The 26,987-nt window shown below is 43.1% G+C and overlaps 1 protein-coding gene across 2 annotated transcripts in view; it reads left to right on the top strand.

The window, feature by feature from the left end:
• The window catches only part of TMTC2 (transmembrane O-mannosyltransferase targeting cadherins 2), a 253,470-nt gene that overhangs the window by 29,425 nt on the left and 197,058 nt on the right, over nucleotides 1–26,987 (top strand). Inside the window, exons 2-3 of one of the 2 annotated variants that reach the window (XM_078777820.1) lie at nucleotides 1,234–1,565; nucleotides 3,467–3,808. In XM_078777820.1, the coding sequence (XP_078633946.1) occupies nucleotides 1,377–1,565; nucleotides 3,467–3,808 (531 nt within the window). In that variant the 5' untranslated portion in view covers nucleotides 1,234–1,376. Of the gene's footprint in view, nucleotides 1–1,233; nucleotides 1,566–3,466; nucleotides 3,809–26,987 lie in introns of those variants that run through there. The other variant, XM_078777816.1, reaches the window with a different exon arrangement.

The following is a 26,987-nucleotide window of genomic DNA, read 5'->3' as shown; positions in this document are numbered from 1 at the left end:
CCTCAGAGACATTCGTAATATGAAACATTCATAATATAAAAAAAGATTACCAAATTTGGTGATTATAGCTGCCATCATTGTCTGGTTATTCTGACGACAAATAAATACGACAGACAAGAAGACGTCATGCAGAACACGATACTTGCAAAATCCACCCCTCCCCAAAATATAAAGTTTCCATTAATACATCAAATTGTCCATTTAATTAAAATTAAAATTGACGATCTTGATCAAAGCTCTGGTCAATCAGATTAAAATTGATGTTTTTTGATGAAAATTGATATTTTGAAGTTTGACCTTGAATTGACCTTTGACCTTTTGACCTCAAAAATAGTTGGGTTCCCAATTCAGTGATGCACTATGTAATTGCTGTTTAAGTTTTCAAGTTAATAGGATGAAGATTGACGATTTTTCAGATGAAAATAGATGATTTTAGAAGTTTGATCGTGAGTTGACCTTTGACATTTTGACATCAAAAATAGTTTGTTTCCCAATTTAGTGACTGAATATGCAAAAGCTGTTCAATTTTCAAGTCAATTGGATGAAAAATGACAATTTTAGAAATTGGACCTCAAGATGACCTTTGACCTCAAAATAAACAGACTTCTTCCTTATGACCAACTCTACCATCTGGTGAAGTTTCGTGAAGTTCAGTTTAAAATTGTGACCAGTATGCAATTGACAGACAGACAAACAGACAGACAGACAGACAGACAGAATAACGCACAAGCCCAACCAATATACTTCGATTTTGCATGTAACAAAGACAGACATGATAAAGACAACAAACATATGAACATATGCTTCAGATGATACACTGATATTGCAGTACTCACTCTCTCCGCCTTCGGCCGCTATGCGAGTGACTAGGTGCCATTTTTTCTGTCCTCCTCCTTTGTTTACCAGAATTTTCACCACACGTTTACATGATGTTTGTAAACATCCTCACTTCCTGGTATCAGGAAGTTTAAGGCCCATGAAATTGTAGCCAACCTCCCTGGACATGGCTGCAAGAGAAAACTTTATCGAAGATTGCAGTGAAGGATTGTTTGAATGGTGGAGAAAGCACCTCGATCAACTGCTAAACAGACAAATACCTTCTGATATTTCACTACTTGATTCACTTCAATATTTCTCAGACTTTCGGAGATTTTCAGGAGGAATAGCATGGGGATGTGCAATTGTTGCAATGCTATGAGATTTCACGAAACATGTGTGAACTATCTCCCACAGGCCTGCTGTTTGCGGTCCATCCTATACACACAGAGGCAGTGGCTGGGGTCGTGGGTCGAGCTGATGTGGGAGCTGGGCTCTTCTTTCTGCTTTCACTTTTGTCATATGCCCGTTACTGCCAATCTCGCGATGGTGGTTTGGCCATGGATGTGGCGGACTGTGGACAAGGCAGAGGCAAGCGCTGGGCTTGGCTCTCCGGAAGTTTGGTGTGTGCGGCTGCAAGCATGCTCTGGAAGGAGCAGGGAGTGACGGTCCTCATGGTGGCTGCTGTTTATGACATCTTTGTACATTCTGGCCTAACAATAGCTGACCTGCTGCTGTTGTTGTGCAAGGCAAGATGGAGTCGCACACTATCCATGTCAAAATTTAAAAATAGTGTGAGAAGAGCAAGATGGGTGAAGGGAAGAGGGAGTTTGGGGTCATAATTTGTATAGATATAGTACTTAGAGAATGAGAATGAACATATGCTTCAGATGACGGTTTTGGTTTTTTTTCCCCTAAATCTTTGGCCATTTGCTCTTCATTCAAATCTATTAATTTCATTCTTCTTCTTGTACTCTTTTTCATTTTATCCTTATCCTCACTTTTCTTGATTTTAAGAGAACTCGACTTTCACTAATGCCTGAAAACTGACATAACTTTTCAGTTAACTTTTCGAATTTCAATATTAGTGCTGCATCAACGCTTTTAAAGGAACAATATATATATATATAATATATATACACACAACCTTCAGAGGCCATTTTTCCCCACAGAGCAAGGGTTGGCCTTTTCTGCTGGGCACCATGGTCCCCATTTTGAAGCAATGATTTAATGGCCGGATGCAGCTTCCTGCCGCCAGCCCTGTTGGTCACCTCTTGCGACACACAGGGAATTACCAGTGAACTGGTACTCAATTTGCCGACCTCAGAAGGATGACAGGCTGAGTCAACCCCCCTGGTGTTAATTTAGCGATCGACCGGGATTCGAACCCAGGATGCCAGGATCCCAAGCCGGCACCCTAACCGCTAAACCAACACCAAGCTCAAAGGAACAAATAAAATCTTGGCTAATAATGTAAATATTTCATTGGGAACTTGGAAGAATCAAACAGATCGACTGAGCTCCAGATGTGACCTAATTCTGGCTTTACTCTCATATTGCATGGGACTCGGTGAATTGTACAGCTGGTTAGCATGTATGGTTGGGTAAATCACTATGTACAAAGTTTGGCTTGCCTGAAGGAATTGACTTTGTGGCTGTAAGGGCAGTTGAGCCTATTATAACCTACTGCAGGCTATTTTTGTTGGTCTAGTTTTGCGGAAGAAGTGCTGGTTAATAAACTCCCTCAACTTTTTGGCAATGGGTGTGGAATACGGATAATTTAAACACACAGAGAGACAGTTAAGAGTTTTGTGACTTCGGATGCTTGAGAAACCTTAATAGGAATGAATCCAATAAGTATTGTACTGTATATATGGATAGACATGTATCTTTTTTTTTTTAAGTCATAGGACCAGGTGCAATAGATGGATGTGTCAATTTACCTTTGCAAAGGTAAGGAACTCTAATAGCATCTGGACCTTGATCTTGAAAAAAGACAAAATTTACCTGAACTCACCCATGAAAACAAACAAACTAAGTGAATGCAATGTTTATAATCATTCGCATGAATTAGTTTGAAAAAGAAAATGCACATCACTAACTATATGCAACTGTTTATACGTGTATACTCACATTGCGTTAAGTTATTTATGCCAGAATGGTTTTTCCGAATCGCTGCATGGCTAAAAAAAACATCACACATCCCATATGGCACTCGGCCTTGAGTTATCACGTCCATAAAGCAGCAGACGGGCAATGTGGGGTCCTGCTATGCAAAGATTAACATTGTTAGTCCACTTAATTCCAAACTTCCACCGAGATGAAAGTCAAACTCTCAGATTCAGCATTTTCAAGCATTTAAAGGAATTTTTTCAATTTTTTTGTTTTGTTTTTTTATTTTTGTAGGAATTAAATATATATTTGTGGTATACATGATTTATGTCACTCTTCTCATCTGAGCCAGTAAATTATTTTGTCTTCCTTTATATTTTATTTTTGACAAGTCACATGCTGAATTTACACTCCCAGCACTCATTGATAAATGGTTGTGAAGAGTTTATTTATACCACTGATGATAAACAAAAGAGCCACACTTTTGTGAGAGTTTTTATGTTAACTACTTTTCCCATCTCCCTTTGTTTTCCCTTAGCCCAGTTATGGTGGATTGCGAGAAGGGCTGGCGTTTCTCTCCATTTGCTCTGCAGTTCTTGTCAGCTTTCGCTTAAAGTGGATGGGCAGTGTGCCACCCAGCTTCTCTGCATCTGACAACCCAGGAGCGGATGCACCAGAACTCCTAACACGAACACTGACCTTCCACTACCTCCCTGCAGCTAACCTCGGCTTGCTGTTGTGGCCTGGTCCTCTGAGCTTCGATTGGTCAATGGATGCCATTCCATTGTTGCGCTCACCTACAGATCTACGCAATGCTTGCACACTGGCCCTTTACGGATGCCTAGGCCTCTTTACACACTATGTTCTTTTAGGACTTAAGGTGAGTTTTAGCTCTGTATTTCTTCAAAACAGAAAATACCTTTGTAACTTTGGTGAAACTGACAGGCAACCTTCCAAACATCAAATGTCAAGAGATAAAGTGTATATGTCACCAGTTTTGGTAATGTTTACCTTAATGATGTTTGACTGGTGAAGTGATTTCATTGGTTTACCCAGAGTGACATCACTGCTAGTATTGAATCAAAGAAAAAGAGAAAAAACACGATTATTAGAGTTGGTTCATGGTGAGGGTCAGCATTACGTTTCACAATGCACCAGTGAAATGACCTTGAAGAAAAGTGTCTCAATATTGCATGTGTACAGTCGTGGCCAAAAATATTGGCACCCTCGCACTTTTTTCAAATAATGCACCATTTCTTCCAGAAAATTGTTGAAATTAAAAAATATTTTGGTATCAACATTTGTATTTCTTTGGTTTGCAGTGGAACAAAACAAAAAATGCAGAAACAAATTAATAATTGTAGCTTATTCCATATAGAAATCCTAAAATGGCCCAGACAATATCATTAACACCTTTCAGAAGTTGTTAGAAATAATTAGATTTCAAGCAGGTGATTCTCCTTTACTTTGGAATTGAACTCACCTATGGTGAGTTTCAGGTGCCTGCAATATAAAAATCACTCATTCATCCAGTTTGAATAGAGAAAAAGAGTCATTCTGCTCTTTTGCGTCACTGTGTGTCACTGTACCGCAATGAGCATGGAGAAAAGAAAGAAAACCAGACAATTATTGTCTGAGGAGGTCAGACACAAGATTGTAGCCAAGCATGGACAATCTCAAGGCTACAAGTCCATCTCCAGAGACCTAGATGTTTCTGTGTCCACCATACACAATGTTATCAGGAAGTTTAAGACCCCTGGCACTGCAGCCAACCTCCCTGGACGTGGTCGTAAGATAAAACTTGATCGAAGATTGCAGCAAAGGATTATTTGAATGGAGGAGAAAGCACCTCAATCAACTGCCAAATAGATTCAAGCTGACCTTCAGTCACAAGGTACGACAGTTTCAACTTGCACCATCCGTCGCGAACTCAATGAAAGACGGTTCTATGGTGGGAGACCCAGGAGGACCCCACTGCTGAGAGAGAGACATATGAAAGCCTGACTGGAGTTTGCCAAAACACACCTGAACAAGCCAAATTCCTTTTGGGAGAATGTCCTGTGAACAGATGAGACTAAACATTGAGTTATTTGAAAAACGTGCAAGGGCGCCAATATTTTTGGCCACGACTGTATGTCATCAACTCCCCATGGGGTATATAGAGTGATACGATGATGTCATTGGTGAAGTTGTATTCCAGCCATAATTGGTTGAATTCGAAATCCTTATCCAAAAATCTGAAACTTCATATATCTGATCTATGGCCCGATGTGAGTTAAGAATTAAATTTATGATGTTCATAACCCATGCCAAGAAACTATGTGACATAATAGGGCACATGGATGATATCGGTATACGGGCCATAATAGCAGTGGGCCATAATAGTAGCGTGTTCGGTTCACGGTGGTATTTTTGTTTAGAATGAACACGCGATGTGAAACTATGAGCTCTACGAGTGTCATTCTATTTTATGGAATATGTTTCATTATAAAAGTGATTTTTTTTTTTTGATGTTTTGGTGAATTCTCTTTGCAGAGATAAAATTGGAAAAGTTTTATTGTGCCAATTGCTCTTCATTTTTTGCCATGTATTTTGCTTCACGTATGTGTAATATATATAAATTCATAAATATACTCAGCACAGTTCGAGAGAATTATGACATTGATCAATCAGTTTTCATCATTCCACATCATCATTCCAAATCAGTTTTCATAATTCCAAGTAAACATAATGTATGTATATGAGAAGCAATAACAGCAAATAAAATAAATTGATGAGACAAATACTTACACACACACACACGTATGTGTAATATATATAAATTCATAAATATACTCAGCACAGTTCGAGAGAATTATGACATTGATCAATCAGTTTTCATAATTCCACATCATCATTCCAAATCAGTTTTCATCATTCCAAGTAAACATAATGTATGTATATGAGAAGCAATAACAGCAAATAAAATAAATTGATGAGACAAATACTTACACACACACACACGTATGTGTAATATATATAAATTCATAAATATACTCAGCACAGTTCGAGAGAATTATGACATTGATCAATCAGTTTTCATCATTCCACATCATCATTCCAAATCAGTTTTCATCATTCCAAGTAAACATAATGTATGTATATGAGAAGCAATAACAGCAAATAAAATAAATTGATGAGACAAATACTTACACACACACACACGTATGTGTAATATATATAAATTCATAAATATACTCAGCACAGTTCGAGAGAATTATGACATTGATCAATCAGTTTTCATCATTCCACAATGCTCTGATAAACATTAAGTTATTGTTCAAATGTGACACTTTGTCCTCCCCCTACTCCTTTCCTTACTTCCTCAGCGCAATCATTTTGAGATCGTTGAGTCTGACGTTTACAGTTGAATAGAAATAGCTTCGTGATAGCTATAATATGTGGGAAGCACTTTAACATCCACGCTTGCTCTTCTCACATACACATGGTCGATCAATGTGCCGTTTTCTGTTGTTGGCTCAGTTACAAACTGACTGTAACCGTGACTTTCCATAACCTTTGCTAAAGAAGAAGATTTAAAGATATCCTCATTATGATCTCCCATAACAACACAACCACCAGGGAATTTGTCTAACTCGACCAATAAGACTTTCAGGTTTTCCTTGAAAGTGGCGATGTTGTATGATGAGGGCCTGTATATAACAGCAACGATGATATTTCTGTCAGCTGAATGAAACGCAAGATATTCTAAGTTTCTTGCTGGAGGAGTCAAAATCTCGCAGTGTGTACCTGTCTTAGAATACACGCCAACACCTCCATGAGACTGCTGCTCTAGGTCAACACAAATTGGCGAATCATAACTTTGCTGTCGTGGTTTGTGATGGAATACAAAGTTCTCCAGTTCAGGTTTTCCATCTCTGTCATCATTCGATAGCCACGTTTCCGTAAGGCAAATGAAATTGCACTCCAAGAAGCGCCTGTCAGACCTTATGTCATTTATATGTGATTTCAAGCCTTGAATATTGTGTAAAATTATTTTACAACCAATTTTTCCGTTTGTGCTGTCAGTGTGTGTTGGGGTAATAAAAGATGGCATACTGTCCATAGCCGCTGCTACGTTTTCATTGCAGTAAATGGCAGATTGCTTGAAATTTTGAATTGTGAGACCTTCCATTGACGTCACACGACTTAGGGCCACGTATGCTTGACCAGCAGTAAATATCTTTTCCAATGAGACAACGGCTTCCTTTAAAGTACATCCCTGGATTTTATGAATTGAGCACCCAAATGCTAGCTTCACTGGAAATTGCCGTCTTATGCCACCACTATTAGTAACTCGATCTTCCTGGGGAGCAATAGGCGTGCTATTAACAGGCAATGATAATGATTCTGCTGTATGTCTTCGCAATTTCTGACCAACCTTTACATTGTCAAACACCACATACACCATTTGAGGAAATGTACTACCTGGAGTTTGTGAAATATGTGATACAGTGCCGAATACACCATTCACCAGACCATCAGACACATCAATGTTTTTAGTCAACAGAACTCGTGCCCCCACAGCTAGGGTAACTCTTCGGGCTAGATTGGTGTTGAACACTTTAATATACTGGCCTTCTTTTCTTTGTAGTTTACCGGATTTTGGGTCTCTGTAGAAATCTTCTGCATTAATAGCAACAAGATTTGAGCACGAAGAAGCTAGCTTGGCGAGATTGTGTTTGTCGACTTGTTCATTTGTTGCATAGATATGAATGCAGTCAGGTTCTTCACCAGTTTCACATTTCTGGAGAGTATCCTTGTCTTTGTCATCTAAGGGGTCACACTTTTTCCGTGTTCTTAATCGATTTAGGGTCTCTGCAAATTCGCCGTCTTTCTGTCGCATTATTTGAGTCAGCTCAGCAATATGGAACAAGTCTGTCCAGAGATTGAAGCCAACGTTTTCAGCATACAGGCTTTTGCCTTTCACAGGTGAAAGCTGGTAGAAGTCACCGATAGCAATGACACTCACATTACCAAAGGGAGAGAAATCACGGCATTGCTTTATCTGTCTTAATCGTCCATGTACATATGTTATCAGCTTTTGGTCAACCATTGAAATTTCGTCAATTATAATTATCTGTAAACTACTCAACTTTGAACGTAAAGAGTTGATTTTTTCATCACCGAGAGGCTGGTACGGTAATTTTGCACCCACACCGATTGAAAATGTACTGTGGATAGTGGAGGCATTGATGTTGAATGCTGCGACACCTGTTGGAGCTGTCAGTAGAACAGATACATCATCAGGATTTGGCAAGATAGGAGCCAGAAGTCTTGAAGCTTCATACTGAATTGTTTTTATTAAATGACTCTTTCCTGTTCCTGCCCCCCGGTGACAAAGAGATGAAATGGTTTTGGTTCATTCCCGTTGCGTTTATTCAGACACCATTCCCTCACGGCATAAAATATCTCACGCTGCTTCTCGTTCAAGCATCGAAGCAAGTTTTCAGCCTCATCCTTTTTCACAATAGATTGGCGGATTTCAATGCTGCATGATTTCTTTTCTTCCTTTAATAAGTCTGGTATATCAATATCCTCTTGTGGATCTGCAGTTTTTCCTTTTTGGTTTTCCAAACAGCTTAACCGTTCAACCTCAGTCTCTGGGCATATTTGTGCCCATGCATCATCCAATGGACCACATTTCTGAAACATCTCTTCTGCTTTATCCATTGAATCGGCATCAAGTTCAAACTTCGCTTTGTTTCTCTCCACTATGTATTTCACTGGTTCTACTTCGTTTTTCCCGCATTTCACAGCTCCATTTTGATAGAAATTTTGAAATGTTTCATATTGGCCAGGCTTTAAATGACTCTCCAAACGATATGGCAGAAATAGCTGCAGCAAGCTCTGATAATACTTCTCTGACTCTTTTGTTGGTGAGAATCTTGGATATCTAATGACTGCAGGTTGTGTTCGTGTTCGTCTCTGTATATGTCCTAATCCATTTTGTAATGTGTAAATTGGACTTTTTCGGTTTACGTCCATTACATTGGATACCTCAGATGTTGAGAGGACTCTAAATTCTGAACAGAAAGAGGCAAGGCACATTTCGTCAAATAGTTCTTGATCTGGTCTATTTTGATAACGATCAGGCAGACTTGTCATCCATATCTGGTCAGCATCCAAATCTTTGCCTTTGCTTCTCTTCTTTAAAACATCAAATGGCAGACTCATTTTTATTGGATTGTCTCCTGTTGGAACAAACTGCACCTTTCTTGATGATTCTTTTAATCGTAAGTTGCACACTCTGAAAACGGCTTCTTGAGCACTAACTTCTCTGTTGTGGAGATAAATAGCACCTAATTTCTTCAGAGCTTGCTTCGCATCTTCGTTTCCATTGAATGCCTCTTTTCGAGCGTGCTCGAGTAACAGCCCCATTTCTCTCTCAGTCTTTGAAATATATGAGATAATATAAACAATGCAAGAGTATGCGTCTGCAACATATTGGATGTCCATATTGGCATTCCAACAGCGGAGGAGATGAGCATTGTATTGGTTGACCCAAACATCCTTTGGATTACGTTGCAACACGACATCTGTCTTCTTGTTTAGTATTTCATATGCTTTTTTTTTTTTTTTTTTTTTTGTATACAAGATCGAGGCTCGTGAAAGAGCGAAAATTAATCACACAGAAAGACAAACAGACACATAAAACAAATAACATCGGGAGCGGTAGACAAGATGGGGAGAGAGGGGGAAGGACACAAACACAACATTTGAGAGCAGGGACCGAGAGACATGGAGACATCGAGAGATCTGTGGGAGGGAGAGGGCTTTGGGGGGGAGGCATGTGAAGGGGGGGGGGGGGTGGGAGAGGTATAAACTTATGGACACTGCCAGGATATCCAGGAAATAAGTTGGAATTTCAAACAAGGTGGATCTGGGGTGAATTAGTGGGGGTAGAAAAGATCAAGGTTATGGATGGGGGAAGATTATAAGAGATGGTGGTGAACAGCTGTTTTAAAGACCTGGAGGGAGGAGAGGGATTGAAGGGAGTGTGGGAGTTTGTTCCACAGGCGGGAGAAAAGAGGAATGAAAGAGTGAAGGTGAGCAGAGAGCCGAGATTTCGGCAGTTTAACCATCAGAGGGTTGCTGGCAGATCTTGTGCGACCTGTAGGAATATTTGGGGGACAGAGCACGGAGAGAGCTGGGGGAGCAAGGCCGGAGAGGAGTCGGTAGAAGACAGAAAGACCACCTACCTGCCTGCGGTGAGTGAGTGAAAGGCCCTCAGAGATAGCTTCATCGCGGGAGATTCCAATGATTTTGAAAGCTTTGGATTCAACAGCGTGAAGCCGAGCCAGGTGTGAGGCAGGAGCACCAGCCCATAGGGGAGAACAGTATTCCATTGAGCTGCGGATGAAAGCCTTGTATGTGGTGAGGAGCTCAGGTGTGCCGAGGAAGGACTTCGCACGACGGAGGATGCCCAGTCGGCGACTGGCTTTGGAGGCCAGCTTGGAAATGTGGTTTTCCCAAGAAAGATCATGGCAGATAGTGAGACCCAAAAGCTTGAGTGACAGAACTTCTTGGAGAGGATTGTTGAGAAAGTAGATGGGAGGGTTGTCCAGTCGATCTTTTCGGAGAGACATAGTAAGAGAGTGAGATTTGGCAGGATTGAAAGACATGTTCCACTTGTTTGACCAGTCTGTGATTTTGTCCAGGTCTTCATAGAGTGAGGAGGCTGCAGACTGCCTATCTGAGGGAAGAGGAATGGAGCGGCAGAGAGTGGAGTCATCAGCAAAGAGATAGAGAGGATTTTCCAGAGAGTCAGAGAGATCATTGATAAAGACCAGAAAAAGCACAGGGCCCAGCACACTTCCTTGGGGAACTCCAGCCTGAACAGGAAGGGGAGATGAGAGAAATCCATTCAGGGCCACACGTTGACTACGACCAGAGAGGAAGTCCGCAAGCCATGCATGGAGATTTCCATGGATACCATAGGAGGAGAGTTTGGTGAGCAGAGCTGGGTGCCAGACCGTATCAAAGGCCCTTGATATGTCAAGGGAGACAGCTCTGATTTCCTGTTTGGCATTCAGGACCTCCATCCATTGTTGAGACAGCAGAAGCAGCATGTCCAGAGTAGAGTGACCTGGTCTGAAACCAAATTGATGATCAGAGATCAAGCCATTGGAGAAGAGGAAAGATTTCATATCCGAAGCAATGATGGATTCCATGACTTTGCTGATAATTGGGAGCAGGCTGATTGGTCTGTAGTTGCAAGGATCTGTTTTTGCACCTTTTTTGTGTAAAGCGGTAATGTTAGCTGATTTCCCGGATGCTGGCAGATGACCTTGAGCAAAAGATAGGGTGAAAAGAACAGAGAGAGGGTGAGATAGAGCGGCAGAGCAGGATTTTAGGACCCGTGGGCTGATGCCGTCTGGTCCAGTTGCAGAATCAGAGTCGAGGTTTGACAAAAACTCCTCCACCTTGTCAGGAGAGAAGGACACAGAGTCCAGGAGCATTTGGGTTCGACTGGGAAAGGTGGGAACAGAGAGAGATGGGTTTGGGACTAAGGATTTCGAGGCGAACACAGAGTTGAGGCATTCGGCTTTGTCACGTGCGATGTCAACTGTGTGGCCATTTGAGGTAAGGGAGGGGATGGAGGGGGAACAAACACCAGAAACGGATTTGACCAGACGCCACCAGGATTTGGAGGAAGGAGACAGGTTTGAGAGTTCATTCTTGAGTGAGGAGAGATAGTGCTTCCTGGCACTCCTGAGGGTAGACACACACTTGTTCCGAGCTTGGTGGAAGGAACTGAGATTTCCTTCAGTTGGATTAGCCTTCCAAGAGGCAAAGGCAAGTTGTTTCAGGGCAACTGCCTCACCACAAGATTCAGTGTACCATGGACGGGAGGAAGGGTAAGACAATTGAAGGCGAGATGGGATAAATCTGTGCATGAGAGAGATCAGTTTGCTTTGGAAGAATTCCCAGGAAGAATTGATGTCAGAGGCAGTGGAGATGGGAGACCAATCTAGACGATTGATGGCTGCTTGAAGACCGTCCCAGTCAGCCTGAGTGAAATGCCAGACTCGTCGACGCTGAGGAGGCTCTCTGAGAATGGCCAGAGAGATGTCCACTTTGACAAGCACATGATCAGAAGAACCGATTGGAGCAGAAGAAGAGCAGCAGACATTAGCAGGGAAGTTTGTCATAACCAAGTCTAGAAGAGAAGATACTCCATTGGCTGAGATCCGGGTCGGGAAATTGACAGATTGTGTCAATCCCAGTGAGTCACAGAAGTCCTTTGCTGAGGTGCCATGACTAGTGAGAGAGGAACCCACACCCAACCAGGTGGCATGATGACAGTTGAAGTCACCACATATGAGGAAGAGAGAGTTGGGATGAGTGGATAGAAGTTGGTCCATGTTGTCAGACATTGAAATGTAGATGGAGTCATCACTGTTTGGGGGACGGTACAGAACACATATGAACAAAAGGTGGGAGCGGAGAGGAAGCCGTAACCAGAGGTACTCCTGCGGGTGAGGAGGAAAGAGAGCAGTGCAAGGAGAGTGAGGAAGAGAGTTTTTGACAAAGATAGCCACCCCACCACCAGGCCGAGGCTCAGGTCTATCATACCGGAGGAGGGAGTAACCAGGAAGAGATATTAAGGAATCAGAGACATCTTGAAGGAGGAAAGTCTCTGTTAAGCAGATCAAGTCTGGATTGTCAGAAGCAACCTGTATGGAGAGATCAGTCAGGTTTGAGCGAAGGCCCCGGATGTTTGAGGTCCATACCGTTAATGAAGAGAGAGGGGGAGCATCGGGTACAGGACAGGGGAGGGGAGGAGTAGGGTAAGATGAAGGATGAGAGGGGGAGGTAGGGAGAGCAGTTGATAGTGTTTCAGATGTTGCAGAAGAGTTCCAAGAAAGGGAAGAATGAGGAGGATGAAAGGTTTGCTGGTGAAGGGATGCGGCACAGTGAGGGGTTGTTTGAGGGGGGGCAGAGGAAAGTAGAAGGTTTGGGGGGGTGGAGGTATGAGATAGAAGGGAGACGAAGTGGGGAGGAGGCAGCTTGGAGGGAGAGGGTGGAGGAGAGAGAATTGGAGAGGAATGGTATGGGGGGAGAATTGAATGGGAGGGATTGGGGGGGAGTTTTGAAGGGGAGGAGTGAGGGGGGAGTTTAGGAGGGGAGGGGCAAGGGGGGAGTTTTGGAGGGAAGGGGAAAGGGGGGAGATCAGGAGTGGAGGGGCAAGGGGGGGGATTGGGAGGGGAGGGGCAAAGGGGAAGTTTAGGAGGGGAAGGGCAAGGGGGGAGTTCAGGAGTGGAGGGGCAAGGGGGGAGTTTAAGAGTGGAGGGGCAAGGGGGAAGTTTCGGAGTGTAGGTGCAAGGGGGGGGATTTGGATGGGAGGGGCAAGAGGGGAGTTTAGAAAGTGGATGATTAATGAAAGACGAACATTGATAACAAATTGGGTTTGTTGTGATTTTCAAGTTAGCAATCCGGTTCAGGATGATGGAGGAGGGATGGAATGAATGTGAATTTAGACCATGTAGTGAGGGAGACGTATAAGATATTGAATTTCTTTTTTTTGAAGTGGAATGAGTTGGAGAGGAAATTGAGAAAAGCCTTTTAAATAGGAAGAAAAACAGCGTGTTGTAATATACCACTGAATAAAAAACAGAAGGGGAAAGGTTAAACATATTTTAAAATATTTAAACAGAACTATGAACAATCTTATATGCACAAAAATACCCTCGGGGGGAGAGCCGAGAGGGACCACCACGAGTCACGTGAACAGGGCAAACGGTGGATGGCAAGGAGATAATGGGGGTGGGGCGAACAGCACACCTGGACAGAAAATACAGGATGAGACAACAGTACACGTGGAGAAAATAAAATAAATGTTTTTGGTTTTTTTTGTTTTTTTTGGGGGGGGGGGGGGGAGTTAGAACGTTAGACAGTATTATGTTCGGGGTAGAAGGGAAAAAACCAAGAGCCAAGCAAAACACACTTAAGTTAACAAAACACCGACGGGGGTACAACTACAAGGCCACACACAAGGGCAGAAAACGATTAATTAATTACGAGTTACAGGAAATTCAAACCAAAACTAACTATAATCAAACAATATCACATGGACGATAAAATAACGAATTGAAATTTGACAATCTATCTGGGGAAATGGGGGAGAAACACGTGGTCGAAGAACGAACGAACGAATAAGAATGAATAAACGAATGAGCACAGAGAAGGTAGTCTTTTTTTTGTTTGTTTTTTTTGAGTTGAGATTTACATAAGGAAGTAGGCTTTGGGGTGGAAAGACTGCGAAAACAGAGAACGAAAGTTATTGGATCACAAACGACAGGCGCTGAGAGAAAAACAAAGCCTCAAGGTTGTACAGTGTACACTGTACAAGACCTCGAGACGACACGAATTAACGCGATTTTCAATACAGGTATGAAAGATTTGCACCGAAAATCTTTGACGGGACAATAAACGTACATACACCATAAAAGAAATACAGTTATAACGAAAATACAAATTGGAACAATGACTTAACTTCGATTTCGATGGAGAGCGTGGAGACCTGCGAAAAAACGAACCGTCGCCAGCAAGACCGGAAACGGAAGTGAAGGAAGTGCTTCTTGAAACAAATCCTGATTTATCCCAACATGGGCAAACAAAGCATTGGCATGGTCAAAGTTGTTCTCAGTGTCTTGAAGAGCATTCCAAATTTTCATCAATACCTGTTTGGCTTCTTCTTTCGTCATATGATTTGGTTTTTTGTCAGGCTGCACATGCAATTTGTCAATGGCTTGACTTTCCACATCGTCATTCCTAGAAATAAAAGTCGTGTTTGATGGTGGACGTGGGAAATGAAACCTGCAAACCGTTCCCTTTTTTCTGCAAGATTTGGGGTGCTTAGAACTATGCTTTTGAACAGCATTGACAATTTCATGCAATTCGTCGTCATTTAATGGCATCTCGCAGGTGATGTACTGATCGATAAAAGATACAACTTCCTCATCTGAGTCTTTGTCGAGTGTAGGTGCATCCTCAACCCAAAACAAACAGTGCGTATGAGGAGAACCACGCTGTTGAAACTCAATTCTATAGAAATAGTCCTTGATCTTACCGATAGGTTTCGCTTGTGACATGATGAAGTCTTTCAAAAAGCTACGGAACATGTGATCAAACATTCTTGCAGCTGTTATGGGATTCCTTTTGAGGATGATGCATTTTTCAGACCAGTCTAAGTCATTTGCATTGCGAGAGTCTCCCTCTTCTTGGAGAATTGCTTCAATAATCTCTGTCCATCTCATGTCACCTGATGAAAATGAGCAGAACCATGTGGGTTTTCCTAGTTGCCTGAGCATTGCAAATAAATCCTTTTGGGATGCTTGCCAGAAGGCCGGTGTTCCTCTGATGGGCTTCAGATATTTGTAACCTGCGTCACATTTCAGCATATCTGCCAATGTGTTTCTGTCCATTAGTTTTTGGGCTGTGACTTTACTACCTTTAGCAAATGCATTCAAGTAGCTTTTCCTTAAAGCAATGGAAACACTGGACAACACTTGGTACACCTCTGACAGGTACTGCGCATAGAAAATATAATCTGTGTTCTGTGCAAATCTACTGTCAGCTAGCATTAGGCGTGTATGCAAATAACGAGCAATGGTTATTTTTGCTTCACGATCGTCATGGTATGTTGGTCCACCAGTTGGAAACAAAACGGGAAACGATTTAGCTTCATTGCTCTCATCCATTAACAGCTTAACCGGATTATTGCCTTCAGCAGGAGCTATACAAAGGATATCGTCAAAATGGTGATCTAGAACTTCCTGTCCGATATCTACCGGTTGAAGGCAACTGTCCATGTACATTCCATGGTCTTCCAAGTCAGGCTCTCGGGTTTTGTTTTCAGAGATCTCGGTTTCTGTCAAATCAGGCAATGTGTCATCTCTGTCCATGTCGTTTATTTCGTCTTCGTTTTCTTCAACAACATTAGGGAGAGAATTAACCCAGTGTTTGTTGAATTTAACATCACTATACCACTTGTTGTTGGCAAGTAGAAACTTGAGGGCATTTTTGACATGAGCTGAATTGACAAATTTATAAAGATGATGTCCCTTGTAGGAGATCCTTCTCTTTAGCTTCACCCTTATGATCTGATCATCTAATTCAGCCCGAGGTAAAACATTTGTGGATTTCTCTATATTGGAGGGAACGCACACAACTGGCCCATGGACTCCATACTGTCCACCTTTAGGAAGCCCACTCAATTTTGCAAATGGAATATGCAATGCCGTGAGATGCTGCTCTAATGAATTAAGACATTGAAGTTCTTCAGGAATAGGCTCCAAATGCAAATTATTTGCAACGGCTTCGGCTGGCAGCTCTCCACGCAGAATTTTTCGGTGGCCAGTGAAACAAATCCATAGTTTTGACAAAGGTGTTCTTTTCAGAGGACACTCTTCAGAACAACTTGTAGAACACTCATGGAAATATGTCTCGGTAATGCACCTTTTAGACATTGCTTTTACCAGCAAGCCCTTTTGTTCATAGGATTCTCTTCTACAAGTCAATACTTGATTTTTTTTAAAAACGCTGATGACACACGCAACAGATATGATTTGGTCCATGAGAAACTTTTTCCTTGAAATTTGCTAGAATGTTTGTCATTTCCTTATTTTTGGTTTGTTTTTTACATCTAGCCTCAACATTTCGTTGTTTCAAGGTTTCTCTGTGTACTTTGCTACTTTTGTATTTATTTACGCTACGAGCTCTTACATTTTCCCGATGGCATTCAATTTTGGCATACTTTGTCTTGCTACATGCCTTCACCGACTCCTTGTGGCCCTCGTCATGTTTGTACTTTGTCTTGCTACACGCCTTCACCGACTCCTTGTGGCTCTCGTCATGTTTGTACTTTGTCTTGCTATACGCCTTCACCAACTCCTTGTGGCTCTCGTCATGTTTGTACTTTGTCTTGCTACACGCCTTCACCGACTCCTTGTGGCCCTCGTCATGTTTGTATTTTGTCTTGCTACACGCCTTCACCAACTCCTTGTGGCCCTCATCATGTTTGTACTTTGTCTTGCTATACGCCTTCACCAACTCCTTGTGGCCCTCATCATGTTTATACTTTGTCTTGCTATATGCCTTCACCAACTCCTTGTGGCCCTCATCATGTTTATACTTTGTCTTGCTACACGCCTTCACCGACTCCTTGTGGCCCTCATCATGTTTATACTTTGTCTTGCTGTACGTCTTCACCGACTCCTTGTGGCCCTCGTCATGTTTGTACTTTGTCTTGCTGTACGCCTTCACCGACTCCTTGTGGCCCTCGTCATGTTTGTACTTTGTCTTGCTATACGCCTTCACCGACTCCTTGTGGCCCTCATCATGTTTATACTTTGTCTTGCTACACGCCTTCACCGACACCTTGTGGCCTTCGTCATGTTTATACTTTGTCTTGCTAGCTCTTTTCCTAGTTTCCTGATGCTCTTTATCATTTTCATATTTCAGCCTACTATGTGCTTTTCTTCTGGCTTTGTCATTTGAATCATTTTCATATCTGTCTTGTGTGTATGCTTTCTTTGTCTGCCTATAGAGATTGTTGTCAACATATGGGTTTCTCATCGGTTTAGTAACAGAAAGTTTACTTTTTGCTCTTTTCTGCTTTTGACAAAATTTCTTTCTTTGATTTGTTTGCCGCAGTCCTTTCCATTTTTTCCCTTTACCACCAAGCGTGAACATTTTATCCATACTGTTGCATGGTAATGAGATCTCACTCCCACTTAAGACTTCATGTTTATCCATGTCGGTTCCAAATTTGAGTGATGGAATTGGACTTCCACAATTGATACCTGTGCAACGTCTTTCACTTTCTGCAGACAGTTTTACACATTCAACAATTTCATAATGGTTCTGGTGGAGGTGCTTCAAGTATATACCTCCTCTTGAATGAAAATAATTTGGGTGCACCTGTGATCCTGAATATCTCAACCATCTTGTTGAAAATGTAAATATGTCAGTTTGTAGCAGGTCAGAGGCAGCTAGAATTTCCAACTCAGTCGCCCATGTTTGAACATATTTCATTCGAGATGATTGGATGTACTGGGGAACTGATGAAAATCCTTCCCTTAAAAATGACTTGAAAGCAGTGTGGTGGTCGAAAAGATGTTTTACAATTGCCAGACGAATCTTTCTATGATATTCTTCTGTGCCAGATATGGAATAGGACAAGGCCCTGAAGAAGCAATTACCGTCCATTTTTATAGCTTTCATTTTACATGGATCACCTATTGTAGCAGTGCCATTGGTTTGTGAGGAATATTGTGGGCATATTTTTCCGAGACCAAGTTTGGCACACAGATTCGTACAAACTTCTGTAGTGAGCGGATGAAAAGAGTATTGCGTGGAGTCAATTTTTACGATGAAAACATCATCAATTTCATTTGGTGCAGAGCGTCTCACTGTATCTACAGTGTCCTCACAGGCAACTACAGCATCCATTCCTGTCACTTCAAATTGTGTATTCTCTGGTATGTTCATTGATGCTGCTAGCCTCAAGCAGTGTTCGTAAACTTCTTGCAGACTTGTGTATTTCATCAATATGGATCGTCCATCACATACTCGTGTTCCAGTGCTACTTCTGGAATGTGAGTCGAATACGCAAAACAGATGTTCTTTCTTTAAAACGGCAAAGGTTGTTTGTGCAAAGTTTACGAAGCAGGAGTGATATTGTTCGAGAGCTGTTTTCAAGGCGTCATTCAAAGGCATTAGGAAAGGAAAGTCCACAGCGACATTTGTACTGTCATTCAACAGTCCAACCAATGACTCTCCACGTTGTAAAAGAAAGTTTCTGTCAAATAATTTGACTACCTCTGGCAACTCAGAAACAAGAAGGAACCTGTGAGTGATTGTCAATGAACTTTGAATAAATCTGTACAATGTATTTCCAGTTTGAAGAACTATGTCAAGATCAGGAGTTTCCCAGGAAGAGGCATCTTTGATTCTGTCAAATAAAACAAATACACAGCAATTGGCGACACATTGCTGTCCACTATGTTCAAGAAATTGAGGATGACCTTGGTGGAAACTGCCTTCAATTGTTTTATACCTTTTCTCTCCTACAGGAATAAAGACTTCACTTGTGCTTTCTGGTGTGCTTTTGTTTGTCTTTTTTGTTGTGTACTCAATTGTGTGCCCATGTGCATATTGATTTTGCAGTGGTGGGGCATGGCCCAGTAGAAGAGGGGCTTTACCTGGCACAGGTTGGTGGTTGCCCGGCAGAGGTGGGACGTGGGCTGGCAGAAGTGGGACGTGGGCTGGCAGAGGTGGGACATGGGCTGGCAGAAGTGGGACGTGGGCCGGCAGAGGTGAGACGTTGGCCGGTAGACGTGGGACGTTGGCTGGTAGAGGTGGGACGTTGGCCGGTAGAGGTGAGACGTTGGCCGGTAGACGTGGGACGTTGGCCGGTAGAGGTGGGACGTTGGTCGGTAGAGGTGGGACGTTGGCCGGTAGACGTGAGATGTTGGCCGGTAGACGTGGGACGTTGGTCGGTAGAGGTGGGACGTTGGCCGGTAGACGTGAGATGTTGGCCGGTAGACGTGGGACGTTGGCCGGTAGAGGTGAGACGTTGGCCGGTAGACGTGGGACGTTGGCCGGTAGAGGTGGGACGTTGCCCAGTTTAGACGCCTGTCTCTCTCTCCATAGCTTTAATGGTTCCTGCTTCTTTGAACGTTTTGTCTTCGGCATTTCTGTCAACAATGGAAATTAAGAGAATGAGCAAACAATGATAAATGTCAACATCTTTATTTTCATATTAGCATGGATTATTCTTTTCATATCAGCATTATCATAGTCATCGCCACTACATTGGCTTCAAGCTCTTTCAAATTACTTAACCTCTTGGCATTTGTTTAAAATATATTTAATTTCTCCCTTCCTGAAATTTCATTTTCCTACCTGGCCATACCAATCACAATAACATCATGAGTTCCTTCCTTGATAGGTTTCCCAGCTCCAGCCTAAAAATCCCAAATTGCCTCCTCAATTCCCAATGCATAACATTTATATTTAGCATCATACCATCATTTTGGAAACAATTCCTTTGCTCTTGAATTTATATGTGATTTCAATCCTTGAATATTGTGTAAAATTATTTTACAACCAATTTTTCCGTGTGTGCTGTCAGTGTGTGTTGGGGTAATAAAAGATGGCATACTGTCCATAGCCGCTGCTACGTTTTCATTGCAGTAAATGGCAGATTGCTTGAAATTTTGAATTGTGAGACCTTCCATTGACGTCACACGACTTAGGGCCACGTATGCTTGACCAGCAGTAAATATCTTTTCCAATGAGACAACGGCTTCCTTTAAAGTACATCCCTGGATTTTATGAATTGAGCACCCAAATGCTAGCTTCACTGGAAATTGCCGTCTTATGCCACCACTGTTAGTAACTCGATCTTCCTGGGGAGCAATACGCGTGCTATTAACAGGCAATGATAATGATTCTGCTGTATGTCTTCGCAATTTCTGACCAACCTTTACATTGTCAAACACCACATACACCATATTGATTTTGCAGTGGTGGGGCATGGCCCAGTAGAAGAGGGGCTTTACCTGGCACAGGTTGGTGGTTGCCCGGCAGAGGTGGGACGTGGGCTGGCAGAAGTGGGACGTGGGCCGGCAGAGGTGGGACATGGGCTGGCAGAAGTGGGACGTGGGCCGGCAGAGGTGAGACGTTGGCCGGTAGGCGTGGGACGTTGGCCGGTAGAGGTGGGACGTTGGCCGGTAGAGGTGGGACGTTGGCCGGTAGACGTGAGACGTTGGCCGGTAGACGTGGGACGTTGGCCGGTAGAGGTGAGACGTTGGCCGGTAGACGTGGGACGTTGGCCGGTAGAGGTGGGACGTTGCCCAGTTTAGACGCCTGTCTCTCTCTCCATAGCTTTAATGGTTCCTGCTTCTTTGAACGTTTTGCCTTCGGCATTTCTGTCAACAATGGAAATTAAGAGAATGAGCAAACTGATAAATGTCAACATATTAATTTTCATATTAGCATGGATTATTCTTTTCATATCAGCATTATCAGTCATCGCCACTACATTGGCTTCAAGCTCTTTCAAATTACTTAACCTCTTGGCATTTGTTTAAAATATATTTAATTTCTCCCTTCCTGAAATTTCATTTTCCTACCTGGCCATACCAATCACAATAACATCATGAGTTCCTTCCTTGATAGGTTTCCCAGCTCCAGCCTAAAAATCCCAAATTGCCTCCTCAATTCCCAATGCATAACATTTATATTTAGCATCATACCATCATTTTGGAAACAATTCCTTTGCTCTTGAAAATAGTCTAACTGCTTTATAAATGCAAAAATTCTTGATGAAAGTTGGGATGGGATTTTTTGATAACCCAAAAGAAGATCATTGCAACCAATGTTTAGGTGGGACATGGGCCTGAGCTGAGTTAAGCTGAGTTAAGATGGTATACAAAAGAGTAAAGCTGAGTTAAGATGGTATACAAACTTTAATGGCTAATTCAGGTAACTCACGAGAAACGCTGGTTATCCACAGGTGGGGAAACTGGAAACACCAACGAGCAACGCTGGTTATCCACAGGTGGGGAAACTGGAAACACCAACGAGCAACGCTGGTTATCCAAACGTGGGGAAACTGGAAACACCAATGAGCAACGCTGGTTATAAACACGTGCAGAAACCGAAAACCATGCATCATCATCATTACCTACATTCATAATAACCATACCAAACTGCAAACACACACCAGAATCGGTGGTTATCCAAGCATAGATAAACTGCAACCACTCACTAGAATCGTTGGTTATCCACAAATGGGGAAACTGCAAACACCCACAATAAACCGTGGTTATCCACACATCGAGAATGCAAAGAATCCGTGGTTGTCCACACATCGAGAATGTAAAGAATCCGTGGTTATCCACACATAGAGAATGCAAAGAATCCGTGGTTATCCACATGTAGAGAATGCAAAGAATCCGTGGTTATCCACATATAGAGAAACTGTAAACACACTAGAATCGGTGGTTATCCAAGCATAGATAAACTGCAACCACTCACTAGAATCGGTGGTTATCCACACATAGAGAAACTGCCAACACACACGCTTGAAAATTGCTCTTGAAAATAGTCTAACTGCTTTATAAATGCAAAAATTCTCGATGAAAGTTGGGATGGGATTTTTTGATAACCCAAAAGAAGATCATTGCAACCAATGTTTAGGTGGGACATGGGCCTGAGCTGAGTTAAGCTGAGTTAAGATGGTATACAAAAGAGTAAAGCTGAGTTAAGATGGTATACAAACTTTAATGGCTAATTCAGGTAACTCACGAGAAACGCTGGTTATCCACAGGTGGGGAAACTGGAAACACCAACGAGCAACGCTGGTTATCCACAGGTGGGGAAACTGGAAACACCAACGAGCAACGCTGGTTATCCAAACGTGGGGAAACTGGAAACACCAACGAGCAACGCTGGTTATAAACACGTGCAGAAACCGAAAACCATGCATCATCATCATTACCTACATTCATAATAACCATACCAAACTGCAAACACACACTAGAATCGTTGGTTATCCACAAATGGGGAAACTGCAAACACCCACAATAAACCGTGGTTATCCACACATCGAGAATGCAAAGAATCCGTGGTTGTCCACACATCGAGAAGGTAAAGAATCCGTGGTTGTCCACACATCGAGAATGCAAAGAATCCGTGGTTATCCACACATAGAGAATGCAAAGAATCCGTGGTTATCCACACGTAGAGAATGCAAAGAATCCGTGGTTATCCACATATAGAGAAACTGTAAACACACTAGAATCGGTGGTTATCCAAGCATAGATAAACTGCAACCACTCACTAGAATCGGTGGTTATCCACACATAGAGAAACTGCCAACACACACGCTTGAAAATTGCTCTTGAAAATAGTCTAACTGCTTTATAAATGCAAAAATTCTCGATGAAAGTTGGGATGGGATTTTTTGATAACCCAAAAGAAGATCATTGCAACCAATGTTTAGGTGGGACATGGGCCTGACCTGAGTTAAGCTGAGTTAAGATGGTATACAAAAGAGTAAAGCTGAGTTAAGATGGTATACAAACTTTAATGGCTAATTCAGGTAACTCACGAGAAACGCTGGATATCCACAGGTGGGGAACCTGGAAACACCAACGAGCAACGCTGGTTATTCACAGGTGGGGAAACTGGAAACACCAACAAGCAACGCTGGTTATCCAAACGTGGGGAAACTGGAAACACCAACGAGCAACGCTGGTTATAAACACGTGCAGAAACCGAAAACCATGCATCATCATCATTACCTACATTCATAATAACCATACCAAACTGCAAACACACACTAGAATCGTTGGTTATCCACAAATGGGGAAACTGCAAACACACACAATAATCCGTGGTTATCCACACATCGAGAATGCAAAGAATCCGTGGTTGTCCACACATCGAGAATGTAAAGAATCCGTGGTTATCCACACGTAGAGAATGCAAAGAATCCGTGGTTATCCACACATAGAGAAACTGTAAACACACTAGAATCGGTGGTTATCCAAGCATAGAGAAACTGCAAACACTCACGAGAATCGTTGGTTATCCACACAGAGAGAATGCGAAGAATCCGTGGTGATCCACACAGAGAGAATGCGAAGAATCCGTGGTGATCCACACAGAGAGAATGCGAAGACTCCGTGGTGATCCACACAGAGAGAATGCGAAGACTCCGTGGTGATCCACACAGAGAGAATGCGAAGACTCCGTGGTGATCCACACAGAGAGAATGCGAAGAATCCGTGGTGATCCACACAGACAGAATGCGAAGAATCCGTGGTTATCCATATATAGAGAATGCGAAGAATCCGTGGTTGTCCACAAATCGATTAACATAGATAATTAATCGGTGATTGGATGTATATGCTAATTATGAAGTCAAAGGTCACGAATCGTTGTTTATCAACACAAAGAGAAACTGCAAACACACACGAGAATCGTTGTTTATCCACACATCGAGAATGCAAAGAATCCGTGGTTGTCCACACATCGAGAATGCGAAGAATCCGTGGTTGTCCGCACATCGAGAATGCAAAGAATCCGTGGTTGTCCACACATCGAGAATGCAAAGAATCCGTGGTTGTCCACACATCGAGAATGCAAAGAATCCGTGGTTGTCCACACATCGAGAATGCAAAGAATCCGTGGTTGTCCACACATCGAGAATGCAAAGAATCCGTGGTTATCCACACATCGAGAATGCAAAGAATCCGTGGTTGTCCACACATCGAGAATGCGAAGAATCCGTGGTTGTCCGCACATCGAGAATGCAAAGAATCCGTGGTTGTCCACACATCGAGAATGCAAAGAATCCGTGGTTGTCCACACATCGAGAATGCAAAGAATCCGTGGTTGTCCACACATCGAGAATGCGAAGAATCCGTGGTTGTCCACAAATAGATAAGCATAGATAATTAATCGGTGATCGGATGCATATGCTAATTACGACGTCGAAGGTCACGAATCGTTGTTTATCCACACAAAGAGAAACTGCAAACTGCAAAGCTGTCGTCAACGACTCTGGCGAGCACCCGTCCAATTAGGATGGAGTTCTCTGGTCCCCGGATGATCACTGCCCGCAGTTGAGCAAAGCCATTCTTCAAAGTTTCTGAATGCACTGTATATAATATTTTTTGTGATGTGTGTGTGTGTATGTATATATATATATATATATATATATATATATATATATATATATATATATATATTGTTACTGATCGCGGTTTAGATGGTATGATGGGCCGAGCGGATGGTCCAACTGCGACCGAACAGTTACTCCCCGATTAGAACCCGATTCCACCCGACGTTGACCAGATCGCACCGCGGCTGCTCAATGAGGGAAAAGACTAAAACGACGAATGCAAAGAGGAAAACGAAGGCAAAGAAAGGTTTGGAAATACTACTGAATTTATTGACTATTTACACACATAAGCAAAAAGAAAGCAGTCACGTTTATTTACAAGCACATAAGACGCAGGTGACACAGTGAAAATACTAGCTTATACAGACTTAATTAACCCAGGACAGAACAAACAGAACAAACTCACGTACACAAGAAGGATGGAATGGCAGGAGGTGGATGGCTGGAGGGAGAGGAAGGTCCAAGGGGGTCCTGCAGCACAACCGGCGCGTTTAGCAGCCGCCGTTCCTTCACGGCCCTGCTCCAAACCGCCGTTCAGGCCCCAAGCTGCTGTTGTGGCTGCTGTGGACGTCGCGTGCTTTCCCAGGACTTGTCTGGCTCGTCTGGTCCAACCCCTCAACTCTTTCTTGGTCCACTCACTCCTCACCACCGACTCCTCACCGCAACCAACGCAACCAACTGACCACCACCACCGACTCCTCACCGCAACCAACGCAACCAACTGACCACCGACTCCACTGACTGACTCTCTCACGCCACTTGCGCGCGCGCCTTTATAGCGCCTCTAGCGATCAAGCCGCCGGCCTTCAGGACACGCCCATTGGTGTGCTCACCTTGGCCCTGGTTGGTCATGCGACCCTCTGGCTCCCCCCTTGATGACGACGGGCGGGCACTTGTTCAATGGTGGTTTTGGAGGGGAGGTAATTGGCAATCGAGGCTCGGCAATGACAAAAGGGGATGTGAAAGGAAATGGAGATTTTGGGGATGGGAATGAAAGGGGATCTATTCTCTTTCACTGGTGCAATGGAGTACTTCAATTAATGGGAGACACAGCCTTACTCTAAAACACAGAATAAGATATAACTATCGAACAGGGGTATTCTATTATTGGCTGACGTGTATGCTTGTGGACTAATTATGGGATGCCCTTTCACCTTTACACAGCTCCGGAGGCAGGGGGCGCAGAATAACCAATAATAATAATTTACACAATCAAAAAAACATACAGTCCTCATATCCGCAACACTGCACCCTCCTCCTCTTAGGCACGTCCCGGGCCTACAACTTTTATTTAGTGTGACACGTAGGTGTAGTTCCCTCTACTTTTAACCTGACCCTGAGTGCGACAGTTTTAAAACATAAATAAATGTGTCCCGCTGCTCCATTGCACCCTGCCTAACAGACTTACGCCCACAGTTAACCGAATTGCGGAATGGTCTTCAAACTACACACTGACGGTGGGAAGCATTATTTACAATGACGCTATTTTTATTTACAAAACTAACCCAGGACCTGTGATTGTTCTTTCTGGGGGGGAGACAGTCTGCTCTGCATCAATGCACCATTAAAGCACCTAAAAACGCACCAATACACACCCAAGCACCAATCGGTGCAGTCACCATAGTTCATCAGTGTTCAATGCATGTTCAATAAAAATAAAATCAACAACCCCTAACCCTGCAGGTGATCTCTTGCTCTTCGGCTCCCTCTGCTGGTTATTATTATTTGGTCTTCCAGATGTTGTCATTCTTTCATTTTCTTACTGGCGGCCTATTTGCAATAAAGTGTGCCCAATGTGTCCTTTTTATTTTCTTTATTTATGGCCCACAGGGCCGACTACGTGTGGTTCACCTGTGGGGCATCGGTGCCCTGTGGCCAAGGTCCGCCAGCAAGATTTCGGGCCCTCATGGCCGGTTCCAGCAGAGGGGTCATGCCCCAACCCATGGGGTCCATCAGTGGTGCTCGGCCACAGGCATGTGGTCCATAATGTGGTGCATCGATGCAGACAGTTGGTTCTGGGAATTTCGGGCGCACAATGGCCGACCCACGCACGCTCCCCTCGGCGCCCCATGGCGCACAGGTCATGTGGGAGACAAAAAGAGACAATTGAGCGAGGGGTAAGGTCACAAGGGTACACATCAATAAGGCAATGCAAGGCGAAATGCGTACGGAGGGCGAAGTGAGAAAGCTCGTCCCTACCGTACGTAACCCCCCCGTCACCTACACTACCCTTGCCCTTACCGCATATGTACAAAATCTACACATTACCAATCCGTCGCTACTGTCACGTCTCCCCATATTTCCTCTATACCAA

This window comes from Myxine glutinosa, chromosome 1 (assembly GCF_964187855.1).
Source record: "Myxine glutinosa chromosome 1, kmMyxGlut1.1, whole genome shotgun sequence".
Lineage (NCBI taxonomy): Eukaryota > Metazoa > Chordata > Myxini > Myxiniformes > Myxinidae > Myxine > Myxine glutinosa.
This window is presented reverse-complemented; position numbering and strand designations above follow the sequence as displayed.